Raw genomic sequence first — 21,867 nt, 5'->3', positions numbered from 1 at the left:
GGGAGGCAGGGGAGGCGTCACACTTCTCAGAAAAGCCAAGTTGTTTTGAAGTCTTGGGGCCGGGTTTTCTGGAAGCATTCGGAGCACCCGTCTGTTCTTGATAGGGGGGCCTGTGAATGCCAGGCCACGCGGGGTGAATTTCTGTTAATTAAAGCAATATATATCCCATTCTGCAATCGCATTTTTTGTTAACAAGGGAGATGCCCAGGCAGTGACGGAGTCACTTTGGTTCCTCCTCCCGCCGCTTTTCCCGGACGGAACAGCGCAGGACCCTCCCAGCTGCTCCCACCCGGTCGGAAGAGCTTTATGGGCCTTGAAACTCCCCAGGTGGCTGCTTGTAACGAAACGTAGACCACCGCGAGCACGGGGGAGGCCTTCGAGACCTGCCAGAACTTCTGGGCTGCTGACCGTCCCTGGTGGGACTGTCACCAGGGCTGGTCCCTCCTATGGCGGCCTTAGCGGTGCAATCAGGAGCTTAAAGATGCTCGTGCCCTTTGACCCAGAAAATCCCCCTCTGACAGTTTTGGAGAAAGAAACGAGCTATGTTCACGTATTTGTGTGAAGGGTCTTTGTCAGAGTCCCAATCACAGCAGCAAAATGTTGGCATGACCTGAGCGTTCAGCTGGGCCACGCAGTGCCACACATGAACGGGCGACAGCGTTTTCAGCGTTATTTGGTGATGGGGAAAAATGTTTATGATGGTGTTAAGGGAGAAAAGCAGGAAACAAAAGATATTAATATATATTGTGTTGACTTCTAGATAGAAAAATATGTGTCTGTGTGTGTGTCTGTGTATGTTTGCGAGCACCAATGTAAGTTATTAAAAAATAGAACTTAGACCCCAGCACCATTTGGGGACAGTAGCATCTGTGTGTCCTCCACACTTCCCACAGTGCTGCCAGCCTGTCCCCCTCACACCCCTGTCCCCCTCACGCCCCTGCCCCAGGAGCTCCCTGTGGAATCCAAATGAAACCCGCTACTCTCGTGTGAGAGCCAAGGAGAGTGTGGGCAGTTTTGTGCCGATTCAGTCCTGTGGGAAACACAGTACTCTCTGTCTTATGTAAATATTATCATATGACGCATTTATGGAATAAACGTCCCATAACTTGATTGGAACATTCGGTTTCATCCACCATGCTGTGTTTCAGCACAGTAGTGACTGCCATCGATTACAACAGGTCCTGGCACGTCAGCCCATGCCACGTATTTTTGAAAACAATACTCTGGGCTGTTATTCTGGAATCCCTAGACACCGCCTCCCAGCAGCCGTCAGGAGACGAGCCAGAGCCCCCCACATGGGTGCCGTGTGGGGCCCGGGAGGAAGGCCGTGTGGGAAATGCGTGGACAGTAACAATGATTCTGCTGCATCGTAGCACTGGGGGCGACTTCCGTTACCTTATTTTCTAAAATTGTTTCACTGTGGCAGGAATGTAAGCTTTGTGTTTGCTAAGGCAGATTGCGTGGAAGGCGACCTAAGCGTTCCACTGAGCCCTGTGCTTTCCACGGCTCCAGGGCTCCCAGGCAGAGGCTCCCGAGGAAGACCCCAGGCTGCGCGCCCGGCGGCTCCACCACCAGGTGCTGACCCTGCAGTGCCAGCTCAGGGACCAGGCAGCCACTCACCGGGAGCTGCAGGCGTCTCGGGACCGGGCGCTCTTCGTCCAGGAGGAGCTCAAGGGCAAGGTCAGCCGGGCCAGCCGTCCCTTCCCCCAGGTGACCCTGTGTCCCCACATCTCGGGGAGTGCCGAGAGTAGAAATGAGCATCAGCAGAGGTCTCAGTGGCCATTACCAGCAACTTGTCAGGGTTTACCAGATTTTTAAAGCATAGAATGGTATAATAAAGAAAAAAAGGGGCTTGTGATCCTTGCATCTAGCTAAACTCTGTTAAAAAAAATCCACATATATGAAACACATAGTATATGAAACTGTGTCACACACTAGTCTGCATCTGGATTTCATCATTTAATTAAACATCTTGGTGATATTTCCATATCAACACAGACGGACCTCATTCCTTTAAAATTGTGCATGTTATTTCACCATGAGGCCAAACCTTAACTTATTTAACCAATTCTTTGTGGAAGCTCAAATTGTTTTGTTTCTTTGCATTAAAAACAAGGCTTCAGTGAACTCTCTGTCTTGGCATATGTTTCTGCTACGTACCTAAGGGTAAAATTTTGGTAAGAGAAGTCAGGGTCCCGGGGTAGGTACCTCATTAACTTTGAAAGATAGTGGCAAGTAACCCTCACAAACAACAATCCCACCAGGAAGAAGTGAGTGTACCTGGTTGCCCACAGCTTGTTTCCATCAATTTCACCAAACGTTATAATTTTTGACAAGCTGATAGATGAAAAATACACCGTCAGCATTTTGGTGTAATTTCCGATTCTTTGCCCATGCGTTCTTTGTATCATCAAAGCACATTTTACGTAGAGTTTTAGGTCTTTTTTTGTCCTTGTGGCTGCTTAGCCTTCGTGTCCATGATTGTTTGACATTATTATTGTGTAGGAACCTACTGGGTGGGTGTGGTTTCCTTAACTGTTCTCCTGTTGTTGGGTCTATAGTTTTTCCGTTAACTTATGTATAATTGTTTATATACAACCATTCAGAGAACTGGCATTACTGGTTCAAAGGGTGGGAATATTGTTGATTCTTAGCCCATATGGCAAAATTGCTTCCTAAAATCGTGGTACCCACGTCCAAGCCACCAGCAATAAATGAAGGTGTCCCCTTCACTGTGTCCTCAGCCAACTCAGGCAGGAGCAGACGGTCTTTGTCTGTCACTGACCTGCGGAAGTGCAGTTCCGGTCACACACAGGCCAGACCTTTCTACCGTAGCCCGTATCTTTTTAGGTCTATTTTAATTACCTTGATTCTTTTTTCTTTCTGCCTTTCAGTTTGGTATTTTCTTCTAATCTTTCTCTCAGTTAAATAATATTCTTTGGATGAATCTAATCTGCTCTAATCTCCTTATTTTAGTTCTTAATTTCAATTAGTGTATTTTGCACATCTACAATTTCCATTTGATTCTCTTTTTTTGTAGTTTCCAGTTCTCTGACGAAATTCGTATAATCTTGGACATTTTAATTGCAGTTACTTTAAAGTGTATCTCTGCTAACTTCATTTTACTTTCCCACCAACAGTGCGTGAGGGCCCTAACCCCTGCCCCTCCTCACCACCCAGATCTGTCTTTCTGATTACCGGCATCCTAGTAGCTAGGAAGTGGTGTCTCACTGTGGTTTTAATGTGTACTTTCCTAATGGCCAATGCTGTTGAGCATCTTTCATGTGATTATTGGTCATTTGTATGCTGTCTTTGAATAAATGTCTGTTTAGATTCTTTGCCCATTTTGTAATTGGGTTATTTGCCTTTTTATTATTGAGTTGTAGGAGTTCCTTATATATTCTAGATAGTAGTCCCTTAGTGGATATATGATTTGCAAATATTTTCTCCACTTCTGTGGCTCATCTTTTTACTTTCTTCCCATTCTGTTTTGTTTGTTTGTTTTTGTGTTTTGTAGAGACAAGGTCTCACGCTGTCATGTGGGCTACAGTGCAGTGGACTTATCACAGCTCACTGCAACCTCTAACTCCTGGGCTCAAGCGATCCTCCTGCCTCGGTCTCCAGAGTAGCTGGGACTACAGGCGTGGGCCACTGCACCCAGCTAATTTTTCTATTTTTTGTAGAGATGGGGTCTCGCTCTTGCTCAGGCTGGTCTCAAACTCCTGAGCTCAAGAAGCAATCCTCCTGCCTCGGCCTCCCAGAGTGCTAGGATTACAGGCCTGGCCCCATTCATTTTTAATTGCAAATGCCCCACTATGCATTTTGCAGTGACATATTCGAGCTATTTTTTTAACTGAAGCAGAGAGAGTGTTTAATATAAGCCTGCAAATACTACTGAGTGCCTTTTGAATATAAGATAATCTACCTGAAGCTGGAATTTTACTCTTTGAATACATTCAGCAAGTATGCCAAAACAGATTCATAGAAATGTTCATCAAAGCCTTATTTGTATAATAAGACAAAGAAATGGAAGCAATATACGTTTCCATAAACAAAGAATTGGTTAAATAAATTATGTTTCAGCCTCATGATAAAATAATAGGCAAGATTTTAAAAGAGTGAGGTCAGTTTGTATGTGTTGATATGGAAATAACACCAAGATTTTCAATTAAATGATGAAACAAAATGCAAAACATTTTGTGTAGTATAATTTCACATGTGTACACACACATTCTGATTCATATGTGTATGTGGGGTTGAAAAAATATTGGAGCTCAGAAGAGGTTAGGGTTCTAGAAAGAAGAACATTTATTTATGTGGCTTTTTTTTTTTTTTAGCTTACTACAGAGGGAACAAGAGATTGAAGGAGAAGAACTCATACAACTGCCATTTTTTATATCTATGGGTCAGGAATTCAGACAGGACTCGGCTGGGCAGTTCTGATACCCAAGGCATCAGTGGTGGTCACTCAGTGACATTCACCTGGATGCTGGGCTACGCTGGAAGGTCCAAGGCACCCTCACCCATGTGCCTGGCACCTCTGCAGGGTGGCAGAAAGGTGGCACTTACCTGTGCCTTCCTTCCTCTCTGTGCTGTCTCAGGGCCTCCCCACGTGTCTCCCCAGCAGGTGCTTGGACTTCTTAAATGGTAACTCAAGGAGAGAAGAGTCCAGAAGTGGAAGTTGCCAATCTTCTTCAAGACCAGGCTCAGAAAGGCACCAGTGTCTCTCCTGTTGTGTCCTATTAGTCAAAGCACCTCAGGCCTGCCCAGGCTAAAGGGAAGGGCACACGACCCACCTCTCACCTGGACCAGCACCAAAGAGTCTGTGCCTGTCTTTAACCTGCCCCAAATAGTAACAGTAGTTTATTGAGCACTGACAGATGGCAGGCCTTGTTCTAAGCTCTGTGCGTGAATTGATTCACCCAACCCTCACTATGACTCTTACCATTGGGTAGACACTAATATTACCCCACTATGTAGATGAGAAAACTGAGGCAGAGAGAGAATAAGTGCCTTGCACAAGGTCATAGCTCTTGTGTGTGGCTGAGCTGGGATTAGGACACACAGTGTCTGGCTCAAGAACCCACATGGTGAACACCAGACCAGAGAACTGGCCCTGGGCATGAGGACTCAGGGGAGGACTCCTTCCCGTGGGAGCAGGTTTGGGAGCGGCCCTGGAGAGTGCGCTCAGGCAGAGCTTGCTCCCAGGTATTCAGAATGTCCCTCCTCCGTGACCCTGTCCAGCACCGAGCGTCTGTGAAGGCAGAGAGGGAGGCCAAGGGGCCCGCCGCTCTGAGCCCGCCTCGCCCGGGCAGCCCCCGGTGGGGGAAATGGTGGTGCAGTATTATCAAAAAGCTGCTTCTATTTCAGCTGGAAGAACTGCAGAGAAAGCAACATGAGGCACACTTGGCCGTGACTCCTCTGAAGGTAATATGTTCATAAAATCAATGTGAAATGTCACTTTCAAAAGAACAGTTCAGTATTTTCCCCGTTGTGCATGTGGTCCGTCGCTCTTGCATAAAAATACAGGAAAGAAGAGTGAAGGAGGCAAAAGTCACCCAAATGCCCAAACGAATGTGTCATTGCCGGATATTTTCTTCCGGCGTATTTTCCCATGAGCCACCACCCCTGCGTGTGCTGCTTTTCCTGCCCAGTGGTGTAACCTGGAAGGGCGCGTCACGCTGTTGCCAGCCTGTGACACTGTTGTGGCTCGTGCTGGAGTGAAGCATGAGATGTCTCAGTTCGTAACGTCACCATCCCTTTGCTCAGGGCTGAAGTTCATCTCTCTCCCGCCCTCCTTTTGCATTGCTGTATGTAAACATGATGATGCACATTTTTCCTAAGAAAGGTTTTCTCGTGTATCTAGACAGTTTATGTTGAGGATGAATTCCCAGAAATGGCACTGCTGACCCCCAGGGTTTGCTGTCTGTGCCAGCGAGCCATGGAACGCTCTCACAGGGGGTCCTGGGCGTGCCCAGACGGTCTGCGCTTTCTTCCTGGCCTCTGGACAGGGGAGGAGAGTCCCTGGGCTGAGCATCACAGAACACAGTTCTACCCAGGCCCCAGCCACCAGCCTCCCTCGGGGGCCTCAGTTTCCTCAGCAGATAAATCAGCCACTCAATCCAAGTCACTTCCCATCCCAGAAGTCCACGTCTGTCTGAGCCTCGAGTTTGCGTGTGTGAGACAGAGATCACCATAATTCCTGCCGGACTCTGTGGGTGTCGTGGACGGGCAAGTGGCGAGTACGCTGTAGCGTGAGCTGCCACCCCCTTCATCCCCTCCATCTGATTCTCAGCACTCGGTACACACCGTGTGTTTAAACGAGGACCGTAATCCCTCACGCACGATAAAGCGCTGCATAAATGTGAGCTGAGAACGCAGCACGACCTGCTGCAGGCTGTGCCCGCACCATCGCCTTTTACCCTGGTGCCGCGACAAGCCCATTGTGCAGATGGGCCAGGCAAGGTGTGGAGAGCAGCCTGCCACAGACTGGCCAGTGGTGGGGCCCAAGTCCACGCTCGGGACCCCTGCTCCCCTGAGCCGGGACCCCGCGGAGGGCAGTGGGGAGCCCCCAGGGGTGTGCGCCGCCTGTTTTCAAAGCAGCTCTGGCTTCTGGGTGGAGGGAGGCGTTGCAGGGAGCCAGCTTCGCTCCGCTGAGGCTGAGCTGGGGATGGTGAGCAGGGAGCCTTGGTCGCCCCTCCCGCGTCCAGCCCCGGGCCCCAGCTCGGCCGTGCAGCCCCCAGGAGCCCTGCACCCACGACCCCCACCTTTTCAGGCCAAGATTGCCTCCCTGGTCCGGAAGTGCCAGCAGAGGAATGCGCTGATCACGCACCTGCTGCGGGAGCTGCACAGGCACGCGCCGGCGAATCTCCCGCTCTCCGAGCTGGCCCAGAACACCGTGAACGACGCGGCGCTGGCCCAGTACGCGGCCACCTTCCTGGCTTCGGGAGTCCCAGAGGTACAGTCCCACAGGCAGCCCCGTCCCTGCTTCCCGTGGGGGCCGTGGGCATATCGCTGCATCCGCCCCCCGACCTAACTGCCCCACCCCCTGCCCGAGGACGCTGCCCGCCGCACTCCCCGGCCGCTCTGTGCCAGCGCCTGTGCTGGGGGCTGGCGTGGAAGGTGATTCTGGCAATCCTTAGCCTTAAAGTGCTCACAGGGTGGTGGAGGGGACAGACGCAAACAGTGATCTTAATCCAGTGCCACACATGCATCCTCAGGTGTGTCACTACTCAGTTCCTCCCCACGTGCTCCTGGGCCTTTGCACTTGCCGCTTCCTCTGGCGGGCTGCTTGGCCTGCCCGGCGCCCGGGGCCTCCCATCCACCCTTCGTGGCCCAGTTCAGGCGTGGCCCGGCCAGGCAGCCTGCTCCGAATCCCACAGACCGCAGAGTTAGCCACGCCCTCCTCCGTGCTCCACTGCACGTGGACATGAGTGCGAGGCACATGCCAGGGATTTCCCTGCGCTGTTGTGGGAGCTTGGTGGCATCTCTCCCAGTGGTCCAGACCGCCCCCGGTCACATCTGTCTCCCAGTGGTCCAGACCGCCCCCGGTCACGTCTGTCTCCCAGTGCCTGGCTCTGGGAGAAGCTGCTCAGAGAATGTTTGTTGAATGAATGAGACCCCTCTCCTAATGTTTAGCATAAGAGGAAACTGAGGCCAGAGCGGTGAGGAGATGTGCTCAAGGTCACACGGGCAGTGCCGGGTGATGAGCGCTCCAGACCGGGGTCAGGCAAAGGCGTGCTGGGACGGCAGTGCTCAGGCACCCGCGGGCGCTCGGCTGCGGCTGCCCACACCTGTGCACGCGGCCCACTCCCGGGGACAAGCCAGCAATGCCCCCGCCAGGCTCTCCCGGCTCCTTACGGTGCGAGGGCGAGCTGAGCCCCCGCGGTAATCCCAGACTGAGCTGTTTTCCACGCTCCCCGCGGGGCTGTGCGTGCAGGGCGTGCTGTCAGCCACTGCGCGCCAGGGCCGGGCTCCCTTCAGCCCTCCCCAGCCTGGTCTCTGCAAGGCCAGCCTCCTCTGTCCCTTCCTCCCCCCACAGCCTCCAGAGAGCCTCAGGTGGCCTCTGGTCCAAATCGCCGCACAGCCAAGGAGACGGAGGCCTGGAGGCCAAGTGGCCTGCTGAGGGCCACGTCTCGGCTAGGTCCAGAGCCAGAGCCCCACGCTCCCAAGCCAGTGCTCTTCTCTTGGCCTGAGGGGGTCAAGCCTCCTTCAGAGCTGGAGGAGGGACAAGAAAAGCTAGTACAGTCTTATTGAAATGCCTGGAACGTCCCTGGGATGCACTCAGGGCCCAGGAACTATGTGTTAAGTGAGGCAGGAGTGAAAGCAAAGTTCCAGGGAAGTGTCAGATGCAGCCAGTGTTACCCTGGAGGGCCAACTGGCTGGCTGTTCAGGGGGGATCCTAGCAGTGAGGGGCTCACTTTCCAAAAGCTGCTCCATGGTCTTGAAGCCTCCAAAACTAGAACTGAAATGTTACTGGGGTTGAACAGGCTGCCTTACAATAACCAAACTCACAGAGACTGATGTATAAACCAGAAAACTAATTTATTAATTTCCTATGAGAAATAGAATTCCTGTGCAGGCTGAAGTATCAGATGGAGGGGTGAAAAATTGTCAGCATATTCTCTCCCCACAGTCAAGTTATTTGGAAAGTCAAATTCATTCATTCCTGTCTTCATTTGTTAGTCAATGAACATTTATAATCAGAAGGTCACTTGGGAGCCTAGAATGGGAACAGGGAGAGTTAATAGTGTCCTGTAAGAAAGTGCCTCTGGTGTGGACATGGCTCCCCTCAGACCAGGGTGTCCCTGCCAGACCTTGGAAAGGCCACAGCCATTCTGAACGCCCAGGCTGACCAGCCCGCTGAGGGACCGTCTCCATTCAGAATGTGGCCGCTTCAGGCTTTAGTCTTGACTGGGCTTGGCATCCGCTCCCTGCTTTACAGCTGACTTTGAATCTGCCTGACCCATTTTGCATTATTTGTAACTCTCCTGTCAGAGAACATCTCAGCTCTCAGAGGACACCCCTATTTTCACCATCTGGGTGGCAGTGCCTGGTTCCCTGCGCAAACCACAAAAACCCGGCTCTGCCACGTCATGCCACAAATACTTATTGGGCACCCACTGCCACGGGTCAGGCGTGGCGCGGGGCACTGTGGGGAGTGGCGAGCCGGACAGGCCAAAACCTGCAGCAGCCCAGGAAAGGAAATCGCTGCACGTCTTAGTAAGCGTCATGTGGGAAACAGAGGCTCAGACAACACCTTGAATTTCTTTGAGCCTCAGTTTCTCAGTTTTCTCATCTGTAAAATGGGAATAGGACAACCTGCTTGGCAGAATTATGAAGCCTGAATGAGATACCTTGTCAAGCACCTGGGACGGGGTAAGAACCTGGTCGTGTGTGGGCAGTTGGCAGGAAAGCAGGTCCTTCATGGGTGGGGAACCTGCGGCCTTTCAATTTCAAGATTGTTTCTTTTTAAGCACCAAAGGAGGCGAGAAAAGCTTCATCTTTCTCTGCTGCACCCCTTTTATTAATAATAAAAGAATTTGTTCTGTAAAATTTGGATTCAGTCAAAAGGCCGCACTTAAGGACCTAGAAGGCCACAGGTGGCCCTAAGGCTGGTGCGGGGTCCCTGGGGCAGGCACAGCGGGAGGCCAGGCTGGATGGGAGGTCACGGGCACTTGTCCACCCACAGGGGGGTTGCACTCTTCTGTAGTTACTGAGGAGCAGGATTGGAGGGGCTTCAGGATGACGGATCCAGCAGGCGTGGGCTCCCCTGAGCCGCAGCCGAGGAGGGGCCGGGGGCGCAGAGCCTCTGTTTCAACAGCAGGCGAGGCCGGGCCCAGGCAGCTGGGCAGAGCCCGGCAGGAGCACCGATTCCCCCTGCGGGTGGCGGCAGCTCCTCCCGCTGGCAGCTGAGCAGGAAGCGGGTCCAGAGCTCCTGTTTTATGGGCAACAGCTCTGGTTTCAGAGAACACAGATGGAACCCCGATGGCGGCCTGCGGGCTCTGGCTCGGAGCCCGGGAGGGCTGCCCGGCCGGCTGGGGAGACTCTGATGGGCTTGGGCTGGGATGTGCCAGATCAGAGAGCGGTGGGTTCTGGGACCCCTGAATCCAGGTGGTGGAGGGCTGGGGTACCTTCCGGAAACATCCTTGAAGGGTCTGGACCCCAGGGTACCTGCAGTGCCCTGAGTCACTCCCATTCTCTGGCCCCTGCCCTGGGGTGGGGCTCACAGTAACCACAGACATCTGGGAGTGGGTGGCTATAGGCTGGGCTGGGGTCCCGCCCGGACAGGCTGCTCCATTCATCCACTCCAAGCTACGACAGCCAAGACTGCCCTTCCCCCTCGCACTGTCCAAGGATTCGTTCATTCTCCCAGCACCCCACTTCGAGGGGGAGGCTGAGCCTCGGAGCAGTCCCGGGCTGGCCGAGGGGTGGTGGCTGGGCCGGGGGGCTGGGCCGGGGAGCCGGTCCTTCTCGACTCCGCCCTTTTGGGAGGAGGAGGTGTGGCCTGGTGCTCACACCGTGGCCAGGTGGTCGGCTCGGTGACCGCCTCTCATCACTGCACTCCGCTCAGTCTTTATCTTTCAATTTTCTTTTCTCACCCTGGTTTGGGTGGGTGGTGGAAATTGAGCTTCAGTCACTTGGGCCCCCAACACGTGGTCCTCAGGCCGCCATCTGTGCTGGCATCTGCTGGTGCACCATGAGGGTCACCAGTGTCCACAGGTCACACTTGCATCCACCTGGCTTCCTTCCTGAGCGCTGCTGTTTCTTTCCAGCTCAGGTGTCTGTTCTAGGGGTGAGGCGGGAGGAGTCCACGAGGTCAGCTTGGCCAGCTCCCTACCCTGCCTTCGGCTGGGGACACAGGGGTCCTGCCGCCTCCCTGGCGTTAGCTGGAGATGGGCACAAGGGGAGGACAGGCTCTCTCTGCTCTTGGATTCCTGGAACCTCTCTGGGGGTTCTTGATTCCCCTTGTCCCCCAAACCTGCCTTGAGTGGAGGGCTCAGGACACATTCCCAGGTTCCCTTTAACTTCCTCTCCAGTCCTCTCCCCTCCAGTCCCAGAAGACCTGTCTTCTCTGGCTTTTGCCTGGACCTGGGCTGCTGGCGTCCCCAAGCCAGGAACAAGGGGCTTTCAGTCCCGTCAGCCTCTGCCCCCGAGACCTGGGGGCAGGTGCTCAGGTGCCAGAGGAGGAGGGAAGGGGTGCCGGGGCTCACCTGAGACGTGGCACTGGGCAGTGTGGCAGCTCGCTCTCCTGGCCTGGCCTAGGGTCCACTCCACAAACGGGAGGTCCGAGACCTCCTGAGCCTTCTGACCTCCTGGGATGTGAGGTTTACTGTCCTCTCTCCATGAATGGAGAGTCACTTGCAGACAAGGACACCCTGATGTACATAATTACCTGCCTCGTGAGCTTGGTCCTTGCCCTTCCCTGCTCTAGGCCACCTGTCCCGTGGGGCTCTGTGAGGTTTGAATAGAGCCCGTGTCAAATGCGTGGCGTGGCACCTGTCACACACAGGCATCCACAAGGTTCGGGGCACCTTCAAGCAAAACTCCAGTTCCGCCCCCTGGGTGGAGTCAGGGCCTCGGCCGCACCAGCCGTGGAGTCTGGACCGCACAGTGCCGGTGACCCAGTAAGGAAGCTGCTAATTTTACCTCCTCTCGCTCTGCCGTCTCCTCCCCCACCTCCTGCTTTCCTCTGGGCATTAGAGCTCTGCAAATGGGCTTCAGAAATGGAATCCGGTCTGAAGGAGGAGCAGTGAGCCTCAGGTGATTGAAGAACTGTCCCTCAAAGCCGTGAACTCCCCTAATTCATTAAATCAGCAACCCCCAAGCCTGCGCCACCGAAGATCCAGGCAATTTTCTCTTTAGCTCTTGCCTTTTTTGAAACTTAGACCATTTCCCCAAATGTTTACCTGGGGAGAGAGGCAGGGCTCCGGGAAGGGCAGGGCCAGCCCTTGCCTGTCCCCCGCTCTGTGTCTAGGAGGCATCCCTTGTCATTTCCTTCCTCAGAGGAACATGTTGGAACTGCATGTGTGTTCTGCAGATGGACAGGCTGAGGCTCCGAGAGCTCACCTGACTTCAGCGGGCGGCAGAGCCAGGATTCAACCCGAGAATTCCTGGCTCCGGAGCCGCTCCAGGCAGACAGATGAGGGGCTGGGGGCAGGCGGGGACCCACGCACCGTCACACATGCTGAGCACAGTGCCACCCATAGGTCAGTTCCGTGTGTGCGGCTACTCCGTGGACACGAAGGTGAACGAAACCTCGTGCTCGTGCCGAAGGGGCTCCGCCCGCCGAGGAAGCCCAGGGGCAGTGCTCGGGCGAGAGCAGGGAGGGGAGAGGCTGGGAAAACATTTCCCGGCGGGGATCCAGTGCAGGCCGTCCACGCCGCCGCGGGTGTAGCAGCGTAAGGATAAGCTGTCAGGCCTGCGCGTGCAAAGGCGTGGGGTGCGCAAGTTCACGGCGCCTGCGGATGCAGAGCCGGTGGCTGATGGAGGGCAGCGCTGTGTGCGCGGTGTGGGAGGAGGCGCTGGGCCTGGGACGGAGGGCTCCGCAAAGTGCTGCTGTGGCCGGTTATTACCAGAAGGCCGTTGATCTCTCACCCATGCTCCTGGGTACAGCCAATCCTTACTGGAGGGGACCGTCACCAAGCCAGCTGTCACAGAGCAGCACAGTAGGGGCTGTGTGAGAGGCAGGTGGCTGAACTCTGCCCGGGAGCATCAGGGAAGGCTTCACAGAGGAGGGGGCATGCGAGTTGGGTCCTGACATGCACCTAGAAGTTGACCAGAGACAGAGAGAGAGGCAGAGTGGCCTATGCAAATGCCTGGAGGACGCACCTGGCCAGGGTGTCAGCACTGGGGAGGGCAGAGATGTCACAGTGGCACCGCACACAGGCTCCTGCCCCACTGGAAACACCCGAGAGGAGGGAGACCCAGGCTGCTGGTCTGGAGTTGACTCTAATGGCCTCAAGGACCCACCAGTCACTTCATTCAGCCATGTGGGGGCCGCTGGGCTGGCCAGTCAAGTGGCCACTGCCACCTCACCCCTCTCGGCCCCTGGGCTCTGGTGGGCGAGGAGGACCTGATTCGGGTGGAGACGCAGATGGCCGATGTGGGGTCCAGCCTGACCGGAATTCCTGGGTGACTGGATCAAGGGCTGCAGGGGAGACATAAGACCACCAGATGCCCTCATTTTTTAAAAAATATTTCCTTTAACAGAGGTTTCTAAAACACGTTTATTACCATCTCTGCTTGGAGATTTAATGTGAGTAAAGGAAGTGGGATCAAGTTCCCGGGCCTGTGCTCCCCAAGAGCAAACGCAAATCCTGGTCCCCTTCGAGAGTAGCGGACAGAGACGGGGGCCCGTCCACAGCCTCACGCGCGGGCAGAGCCCACCCGAGCACAGGGCAGTTCTGGGAGGGGGCGGTGGCCCTGCCGGCCCAGTTTCAGTCTCTGCACGAGGCTCCTCTCCCGGGCCACGCAGAATAACTGCTGAGATGTCTTCTCTTCCAGACAAGCCACCGCCTGGACATCGAGTCTGAGACGCCCGTGGTGCTGAGAGGTCAGTGTGACTTTCAATTAGGAGGGTCCGTGTGCGCAGGGGGGCCCAGGCCGGCGCGGCCACGCGCTCGCTGTTCAAGGCAAAAGGACCCGCTTTCCCGCCCCCTTCCTTCTGTGGCCCTGCCTGCTCTTTCCACAGCCTAAGGAGAGCACCTTGGAAAAATCCAACAATGTTCAAATTCCTCATCCCTGAGGTCTCCCTCCCGGAAGCTCATCCTAAGTAAATAATCCTGTGTGTGGAAAAGCTCTGTGGACAGGTGTATTCATGCCAGTGGGTGTGGAAAAGCCTCAGTACATATTGTAATTAACTCATATAAGCAAAGAAATATAATATGGTCACTGAAATATTGCTAATAAGCACCATGCAACAGCGTGGAAATTATGATATTCTACTAAGTGAAAAAATGGCAAGATGGGGATTGTTTCGTCTGGTTACAATTATGTAACTAGACATGCACATCTGTGGGTGAGCAGCAACCTAGGCTAGGAGATAAACTATTCATAAAAATATTAACTGCAGCTACTCAGAAAGGTGGGAACGTGAGTGAGTTATTTTGTGTTCTGTTACTTTTTTATTAAGAAAATTAAGTTGCTACCTAACTAGATGGAATTTTCCTGGGCCTTGTTAGTTATATTGTCAGTGTGGGGGTGGGACAAGGCTTCTAAGGATTTGTTTCGTGTTGTATTCATGTCAGGTGCTCACAAAAATGTGGGGAAACTACGGATGGTGTTACCTTTAAGATGGAGCTGCTCTTGAGATCTGTTCATCTGGTGGTTCTTATTACTAGATTCCATTCTTGCCAGCTGTGTGATCTTAGATGAGTTAATCAACGTCACAGACCCTTAATTTTAAAAGGAGGATAATATGACTTTCCTGGGGAGTGTCCAGCACCTGGCCCACAGCCGGGTGTTGCCACCAGAAGCGAGGCCTGCTCCCCATCTTCACCTGGCCAGGGTGGGCCTGCCCTTCCACCCCCGCAGCCTGACCCCGCACCGCTTTCACAGCGGGGCAGGCGGGCAGTCTAGCTGGGCTGCTGCTGCGCTCATTTTCTCTGTGCCCTCAGGCAAGCCCCTCCCTTCTGTGGGCTCAGCCCCCCCTTTCAGACTGGCGGGGCTAATGCATGCGCTCCCCGTTTCTGGAGGCGGCCACGCGTAGGATCCCGGGGGGTCGCAGGGCTGACAGCAGAACTCGGCTGCGAGTGCTGAGCGAGCTGAGCGCTCGCAGCCAGGTAGGCAAGGTGGGCAGGCGGGCTCCTAGGACACCCACGACCACGACGGCACCACGAGAGGGGTGTGGATGAGGTGCCAGGAGAGGTCAAAGGCCTCTGAGAGGGCCCCTACCATGCAGCCCGGGGGCCTAGGCACGACCAGGGGAACAGCCTGGAATGAGGCAGGTCATCACAAGGCTCAGAGACTTGTTGGCTTTTAGAATAGATTCCTGGGTTGAGGCGTGACCAGAGTTCTCTCTTCTAGCTCAGAAACGTCTCTTGAATCCTGGAGTGGACGGCGACCTCCAAAGCCCACTGTGTCCGGAGTCCTGGCCTATTTCCCAGGCCGAGTGGCCAGCACAGACAGCCCAACTGGATTCTCTGCAGGTGAGGGGACACCAGTCACCTAATTCCCTAAATAAACTTTTTTAGTGAAAGTGCCACACACCGACAAGGGAACGACTCACGAGTGTGTAGGTTAGCGAACCATCCGAGTGACGCCCACCCATAAAGCCACCACAGGTCCAGAGAGAGAGTGTAACCAACCCCGCAACACCTGGTGCCACCTCTCAGCCTCTGTCTATTACCTATTTTTAATTTTTGTTTGTGGCCTAATCGCGTGTTATAGGTCTGTTGTAGTGAGTGCTGGACGTCACATGTGGAAACTTGGGGACAGCCTGAGGTCCTGCCGGGCAGTGTCCGCACCGAGAGGATGTCCCCTGGCTCCGAGCAGGGCAGTCCTCACAGCAGGGGGCTCGGAGGCGAGTCCCGGCCGAGGAGGAGGCTGGCGGTCTCACCCCTCCACTCCCCGGCACGGGAGCCTGTGCTGTTTCCGGGCCCCCGCCCGGCGCCCCAAGCTCTCAGCTGCGTCTTTCGCGGACTCGAGGTGGGGCGCGGGCCACATACCCTGGGCTTCTCTTGGCTTCTCTCTTGCTTTCAGTTTTGGTCCCACAGGTCCTCACAGCTTGGTCGCTGTCACATGGTTTCAAACACGTTTTATTACATCTTCCCAGCTTTCCTAGTTGTACTTACCCCAGGTTTGGTCCAAAATGCTCTCATCGGTCGCTGCCAGAGCAGCACACCTGTCCCTTCCCAGAGAGAATGATTTTACTCGTGCGCTTTGGAGTCCCACAGACAGATGACAGAATGTCAGTTTTACCATTTTTGTTTGCATGCTTTACACCCACGGTCCCCTACCCCCAGGCTGCGACTGGTACCAGACTGTGGCCTGTTGGGAACTGGCTGCACAGCAGCAGGTGAGCAGCGAGCGAGCGAAGCTTCATCTGTACTTATAGCCGCTCCCCGTCGCTTGCATCACCGCCTGGGCTCCGCCTGCTGTCAGATCGGCAGCGGCATTAGATTCTCATAGGTGCGCAAACCCTGCTGTAAACTGCGCCTGCGAGGGATCCAGGGTGTGCTCCTTATGAGAGTCTGATGCCGGGGGGTCTCAGGTGGAGCTGAGGCGGTGATGCCAGCGCTGGGGAGCGGCTGCAGTTACGGATTGTCACTAGCAGGGAGGTCTGACTGCACAATGCACGTAATGAGCCTGAATCACCCCGAAACCATCCCTGGCCCTGTCCGTGGAAACATTGTCTTCCGTGAAACCAGTCCCTGGTGCCAAAAAGGTTGGGGACCACTGCTTTACACAGCACGTGGCCCATAGGGGACCTTGTCTTAGGGTGTGAAGTCCATACGCAGGTGAGAAAGATTTCTCGGACAAAGTCGAGGATAGATAGAAACGCAAAGTCGACTTCCTCTCTGCCCGAGGAGAGAGAGGGCGCAGTGCCAGCAGCAGAGAGAGGTGTCGCCCTGACGCCAGACGACTGTGACTATTCATTAGGGCAGGCTGGGGGCACATATGGCTGCAGCCCAGTTAGTAAAAGACGGTGAGACACTGCTGTGTTGGCTTTTCCTGTTCCTCATGGGGCAGGTTGATAACAGAAATTAATTTCTTCTTTCTTCCTCATAACGGGAGACATCCGGTGCTGTCTCTTCTTGAGGAAGCGAGGAAAGTTCACACTCCTACCGTCCGCTCAAGAACTTTTTCAAGGCTGTTTAAGCAATACCCCCAAAAAACCTTTTACAGACAGTAAATTTTAACGTTACTTTACCTTCTTTTATTTGCTCAGCTTCTTTTAATTGCTAGGTAAACATCTCTGTAGGAGAGATATTCTTGTTATGAAACTTAGGAACAGAGTTTGTGCCACTCTAAATGCCTGCCAGTAGAAAATTTATTTTTCTTGTTAGCCCCTTAGTAAGACTGTCCCCAAACACCTGCTGGGTGAATAGTTAGTGGGACGAGGGTGCTCGAGCTCACTGAAATCTAGAAGGTCACGCGGCTTCTCGTCCCGGTCCCCAGTGCTGCTGCCTTTTCACCCACGGTCTTGGCTCTGTTCAGTTGTTGTGGGCACCTGGGGGCAGAGCTCCCTGCCCTGGGCACACGCAGGCTGCAAGCCGCGTATCTGGGCTGGGCACACGCAGGCTGCAAGCTGTGTATCTGGGCTGGGCACACGCAGGCTGCAAGCCGCGTATCTGGGCTGGGCACACGCAGGCTGCAAGCCGCGTATCTGGGCTGGGCACACGCAGGCTGCAAGCCGCGTATCTGGGCTGGGCACACGCAGGCTGCAAGCCGCGTATCTGGGCTGGGCACACGCAGGCTGGAAAGCCACATATCTGGGCTGGGCACACGCAGGCTGCAAGCCGCGTATCTGGGCTGGGCACACGCAGGCTGCAAGCCGCGTATCTGGGCTGGGCACACGCAGGCTGCAAGCCACGTATCTGGGCTGGGCACACGCAGGCTGCAAGCCACGTATCTGGGCTGGGCACACGCAGGTTGCAAAGCCACGTATCTGGGCTGGGCACACGCAGGCTGCAAGCCACGTATCTGGGCTGGGCACACGCAGGCTGCAAGCCACGTATCTGGGCTGGGCACACGCAGGTTGCAAACCACGTATCTGGGCTGGGCATATGCAGGCTGCAAAGCCGCGTATCTGGGCTGGGCACACGCAGGTTGCAAACCACGTATCTGGGCTGGGCATATGCAGGCTGCAAAGCCGCGTATCTGGGCTGGGCACACGCAGGTTGCAAACCACGTATCTGGGCTGGGCATATGCAGGCTGCAAAGCCACGTATCTGGGCTGGGCATATGCAGGCTGCAAAGCCACGTATCTGGGCTGGGCACACGCAGGTTGCAAACCACGTATCTGGGCTGGGCATATGCAGGCTGCAAAGCCGCGTATCTGGGCTGGGCACACGCAGGCTGCAAAGCCACGTATCTGGGCTGGGCATATGCAGGCTGCAAAGCCACGTATCTGGGCTGGGCACACGCAGGCTGCAAAGCCGCGTATCTGGGCTGGGCACACGCAGGTTGCAAAGCCGTGTATCTGGGCTGGGCACACACAGGCTGCAAAGCCGCGTATCTGGGCTGGGCACACGCAGGTTGCAAAGCCGCGTATCTGGGCTGGGCACACACAGGCTGCAAGCCACGTATCTGGGCTGGGCACACGCAGGCTGCAAAGCCGTGTATCTGGGCTGGGCACACGCAGGCTGCAAAGCCACGTATCTGGGCTGGGCATATGCAGGCTGCAAAGCCACGTATCTGGGCTGGGCACACGCAGGTTGCAAACCACGTATCTGGGCTGGGCATATGCAGGCTGCAAAGCCGCGTATCTGGGCTGGGCACACGCAGGCTGCAAAGCCACGTATCTGGGCTGAGCACACGCAGGCTGCAAAGCCGTGTATCTGGGCTGGGCACACACAGGCTGCAAAGCCGTGTATCTGGGCTGGGCACACGCAGGTTGCAAAGCCGTGTATCTGGGCTGGGCACACGCAGGTTGCAAAGCCGCGTATCTGGGCTGGGCACACGCAGGCTGCAAAGCCGCGTATCTGGGCTGGGCACACGCAGGCTGCAAAGCCGTGTATCTGGGCTGGGCACACGCAGGTTGCAAAGCCGTGTATCTGGGCTGGGCACACGCAGGTTGCAAAGCCGCGTATCTGGGCTGGGCACACGCAGGCTGCAAAGCCGCGTATCTGGGCTGGGCACACGCAGGCTGCAAAGCCGTGTATCTGGGCTGGGCACACGCAGGTTGCAAAGCCGTGTATCTGGGCTGGGCACACGCAGGTTGCAAAGCCGCGTATCTGGGCTGGGCACACGCAGGCTGCAAAGCCGCGTATCTGGGCTGGGCACACGCAGGCTGCAAAGCCGTGTATCTGGGCTGGGCACACGCAGGTTGCAAAGCCGTGTATCTGGGCTGGGCACACGCAGGCTGCAAAGCCGCGTATCTGGGCTGGGCACACGCAGGCTGCAAAGCCGCGTATCTGGGCTGGGCACACGCAGGTTGCAAAGCCGTGTATCTGGGCTGGGCACACACAGGCTGCAAAGCCGCGTATCTGGGCTGGGCACACGCAGGCTGCAAAGCCGCGTATCTGGGCTGGGCACACACAGGCTGCAAAGCCGCGTATCTGGGCTGGGCACACGCAGGTTGCAAAGCCGCGTATCTGGGCTGGGCACACACAGGCTGCAAAGCCGCGTATCTGGGCTGGGCACACGCAGGCTGCAAAGCCGCGTATCTGGGCTGGGCACACACAGGCTGCAAAGCCGTGTATCTGGGCTGGGCACACACAGGCTGCAAAGCCGCGTATCTGGGCTGGGCACACGCAGGCTGCAAAGCCGCGTATCTGGGCTGGGCACACGCAGGCTGCAAGCCACGTATCTGGGCTGGGCACACGCAGGCTGCAAGCCACGTATCTGGGCTGGGCTGAGGAAGAGCTTCCCGTGATGAAGGTGAACTTGTTAAATAACCACACTAGGGGATTAGCGACCTGCAGGCAGAATGAGGTCATGGAGATCTGAAGGGCAGTAACTAAATTTGTCACGTGTCACAGCTACATTACTGTATGGATGAGCTTACAGGAAAAGGGGGAGGGGAGCCTAAGAATACACCAAAGTATCCTGCAAGGCTGGGACCCCTCTAGTGCCTGAAGAATGCTTAGCCCGCGTAGCCTATGCCTGATCCGAGCACTCCCTGCGTGAGCCCAGCGCCGCGTCCCACCCTCAGCAGCCGACTAAGGGGACAACCGCGCAGGCACGGGAGCCACGTGGCCTGGCTTCACATGTCGGCTCAGCCTCCTGTTTGCTTTGTGCCTTGGGCAAGTCCCTTGACCTCCCTGGGCTTCTGTTTCTTCATGTGCACAAGGGGATAATGAAGAATAAGAATAGTTCTTACCTCGTTGACATTTTGTAAAGGTTAAATGAATCAGTACAGGCACAGTGCTCAGAACAATGCGTCACCTCACGAGAGCTCAGTAAGTGCCCACTGTCACAGGCCAGCCACATGAAATCACCAATTTCTACTGCCTTTTCCTTGAAAACCAGTAGTTTCATATGGTTTAAACTATTATTACTATTACCAAATAAAGCCCAGACTTCTGAAGTTGGTATTTGCATTCTGTAATCTGCCCGGAATGACCTTCAGTTTTTAACACACGGCAGACCCCTCCTCCTGGCGGTCCTGGCCCCCCAGTGTGCGGCCCGCACTTCCCTCCCGGCCGCCAGCACCTGTGCGGGCCCCTCGTCCCGCTCGCTCTGCAGTGCTGTGTGCTCGTGCCCGCAGCTCCCACCACACCGCCAGCTCCTTGCGGGCAGGGACGGGGCGGGCTTGGCACACGGGGAGGTGCCCAGGGGTCACTGCGTCCCCTCCTCTGCTGTCCCGCCTCCTTCCCCGCCGGCTGCCACTGATGGGGCAGATGGCGCTGTGCGTGGAACTGCTGGGGGTGGCGGAGAGGTTTGTTCCATTCCATCCTGGCGAAGCACGGTCACCCCAGCCACACCCCGGAGGGGAGGGAGAAAAGGCACAGGAGGGACTCAGTCGTCACTGAGCGAGGAGCAGAGTGCTGTTTTCAGGAAGGGTGCTTAGTGGGCGTGAGCTGAGGATGAAGGGACAACAGTGTGTGACAGTGGCTGGCGAAGTAGACAGAGAGAGAGTGGATTGGAAATCAGAGGGGCTTGGGTTCGAACGCCGAGCCAGCCACTTCAGAGCTACGTAAAGTTAGTCACAGTATTTAGAGTCTGCGATTTTAACTGTTTCCTTATCTGTAAAGTGGCCAGATGACAGCTCCGGGAGAACCGAGTGATACCAGTGAAACAGCACTGAGGGACAGCCCTGGGAAGCGCTGGGCGCGAGGCCGGCAACCAGTAGTTCTCCTTTAAAGGGAAGGTCATTTTCTCTTGTCACTGGGTGTGGAGGACACCCGCTCTACAGGGACACCCACCAGGGATGGCACTCTCAGGTGCCTGCCGGGCGGCATGGCGAGAGAGCCTTACTCTGCCCCAGCCTCGGTTTCCTCATCCCTAACGCGGCGATGCCAGCGTGTGCCTCAGTGAACTGTAGCAGGGAAGCGAGTCCCAGTAGCATTTGGTGCCAGGCGCAGGAAGAGCTCAGTAAATGGTGAGGATCGTTGTCATCTCTTCCTCTGGTAACGTGTGATCAGAGAGCTTTTATAAGCATGTACGAGCAGAAACAATTTCCTTGTCCTCTTGCCTGCAGCTTCCCCTGCCGTCAGGGCCCACGCTTGATCCTGGACTGCGCCTGGCGGCGGTCACTGTGGAACCAGGACCCTCTGCACAGCAGCTGCAAGACAAAGGCGGAATGCCCTGCCCTGGCCTCCAAGCCGATGGCCCCGCAGCACCCGCCGAGCTCCTGAGCCCGGGGAGGATCCTGGCGTTTCACCAAGAGCTTAGACAAAGCATTCGCAGCCATTCCCAGGTCAATAAATCACCGCTGGAGTTATAAATTTAACAGGATCACTCATTCTCCGGGGCCATTTCATAGACCCCATAAATATTTGAAGCAGAAGCTTCGGAGAGTGCTTTAAGAAATTGGTAGCAATCAAAACGCTCATTTAGTGGCAAGTGGTTTTGCCTTGGCTTAGGGATTTGTGTCCGACGTCGGAGCTCGGGAGAGACGCTGCGCTTGCAAATTCTGAGCAGTTTGGCTTTGGCAAGTGTCACGGTAGCAAAGGAAATATTTAATGCACCAACACCTTTTAAACGAGTAGACTGGGCACGGTTTTAGCCCCCACGGCAAAATGTGGCCAGGTCTGGAGA

General features: G+C 55.3%; 1 protein-coding gene across 1 annotated transcript in view; it reads left to right on the top strand.

The window, feature by feature from the left end:
• The window catches only part of C20H4orf50 (chromosome 20 C4orf50 homolog), a 50,917-nt gene extending 29,364 nt beyond the window's left edge, over positions 1-21,553 (top strand). Inside the window, exons 7-12 of the mRNA XM_069496330.1 lie at positions 1,513-1,680; positions 5,371-5,427; positions 6,776-6,958; positions 13,507-13,555; positions 15,028-15,149; positions 21,308-21,553. Of these exons, the coding sequence (XP_069352431.1) occupies positions 1,513-1,680; positions 5,371-5,427; positions 6,776-6,958; positions 13,507-13,555; positions 15,028-15,149; positions 21,308-21,553 (825 nt within the window). The remainder of the gene's footprint in view (positions 1-1,512; positions 1,681-5,370; positions 5,428-6,775; positions 6,959-13,506; positions 13,556-15,027; positions 15,150-21,307) is intronic.
• The last annotated feature ends 314 nt before the right edge of the window (positions 21,554-21,867 follow it).

This window comes from Eulemur rufifrons, chromosome 20, assembly GCF_041146395.1.
Source record: "Eulemur rufifrons isolate Redbay chromosome 20, OSU_ERuf_1, whole genome shotgun sequence".
Lineage (NCBI taxonomy): Eukaryota > Metazoa > Chordata > Mammalia > Primates > Lemuridae > Eulemur > Eulemur rufifrons.
The sequence above is the reverse complement of the archived record's forward strand: the minus strand, read 5'-3'. Positions and strand labels throughout refer to the sequence as shown.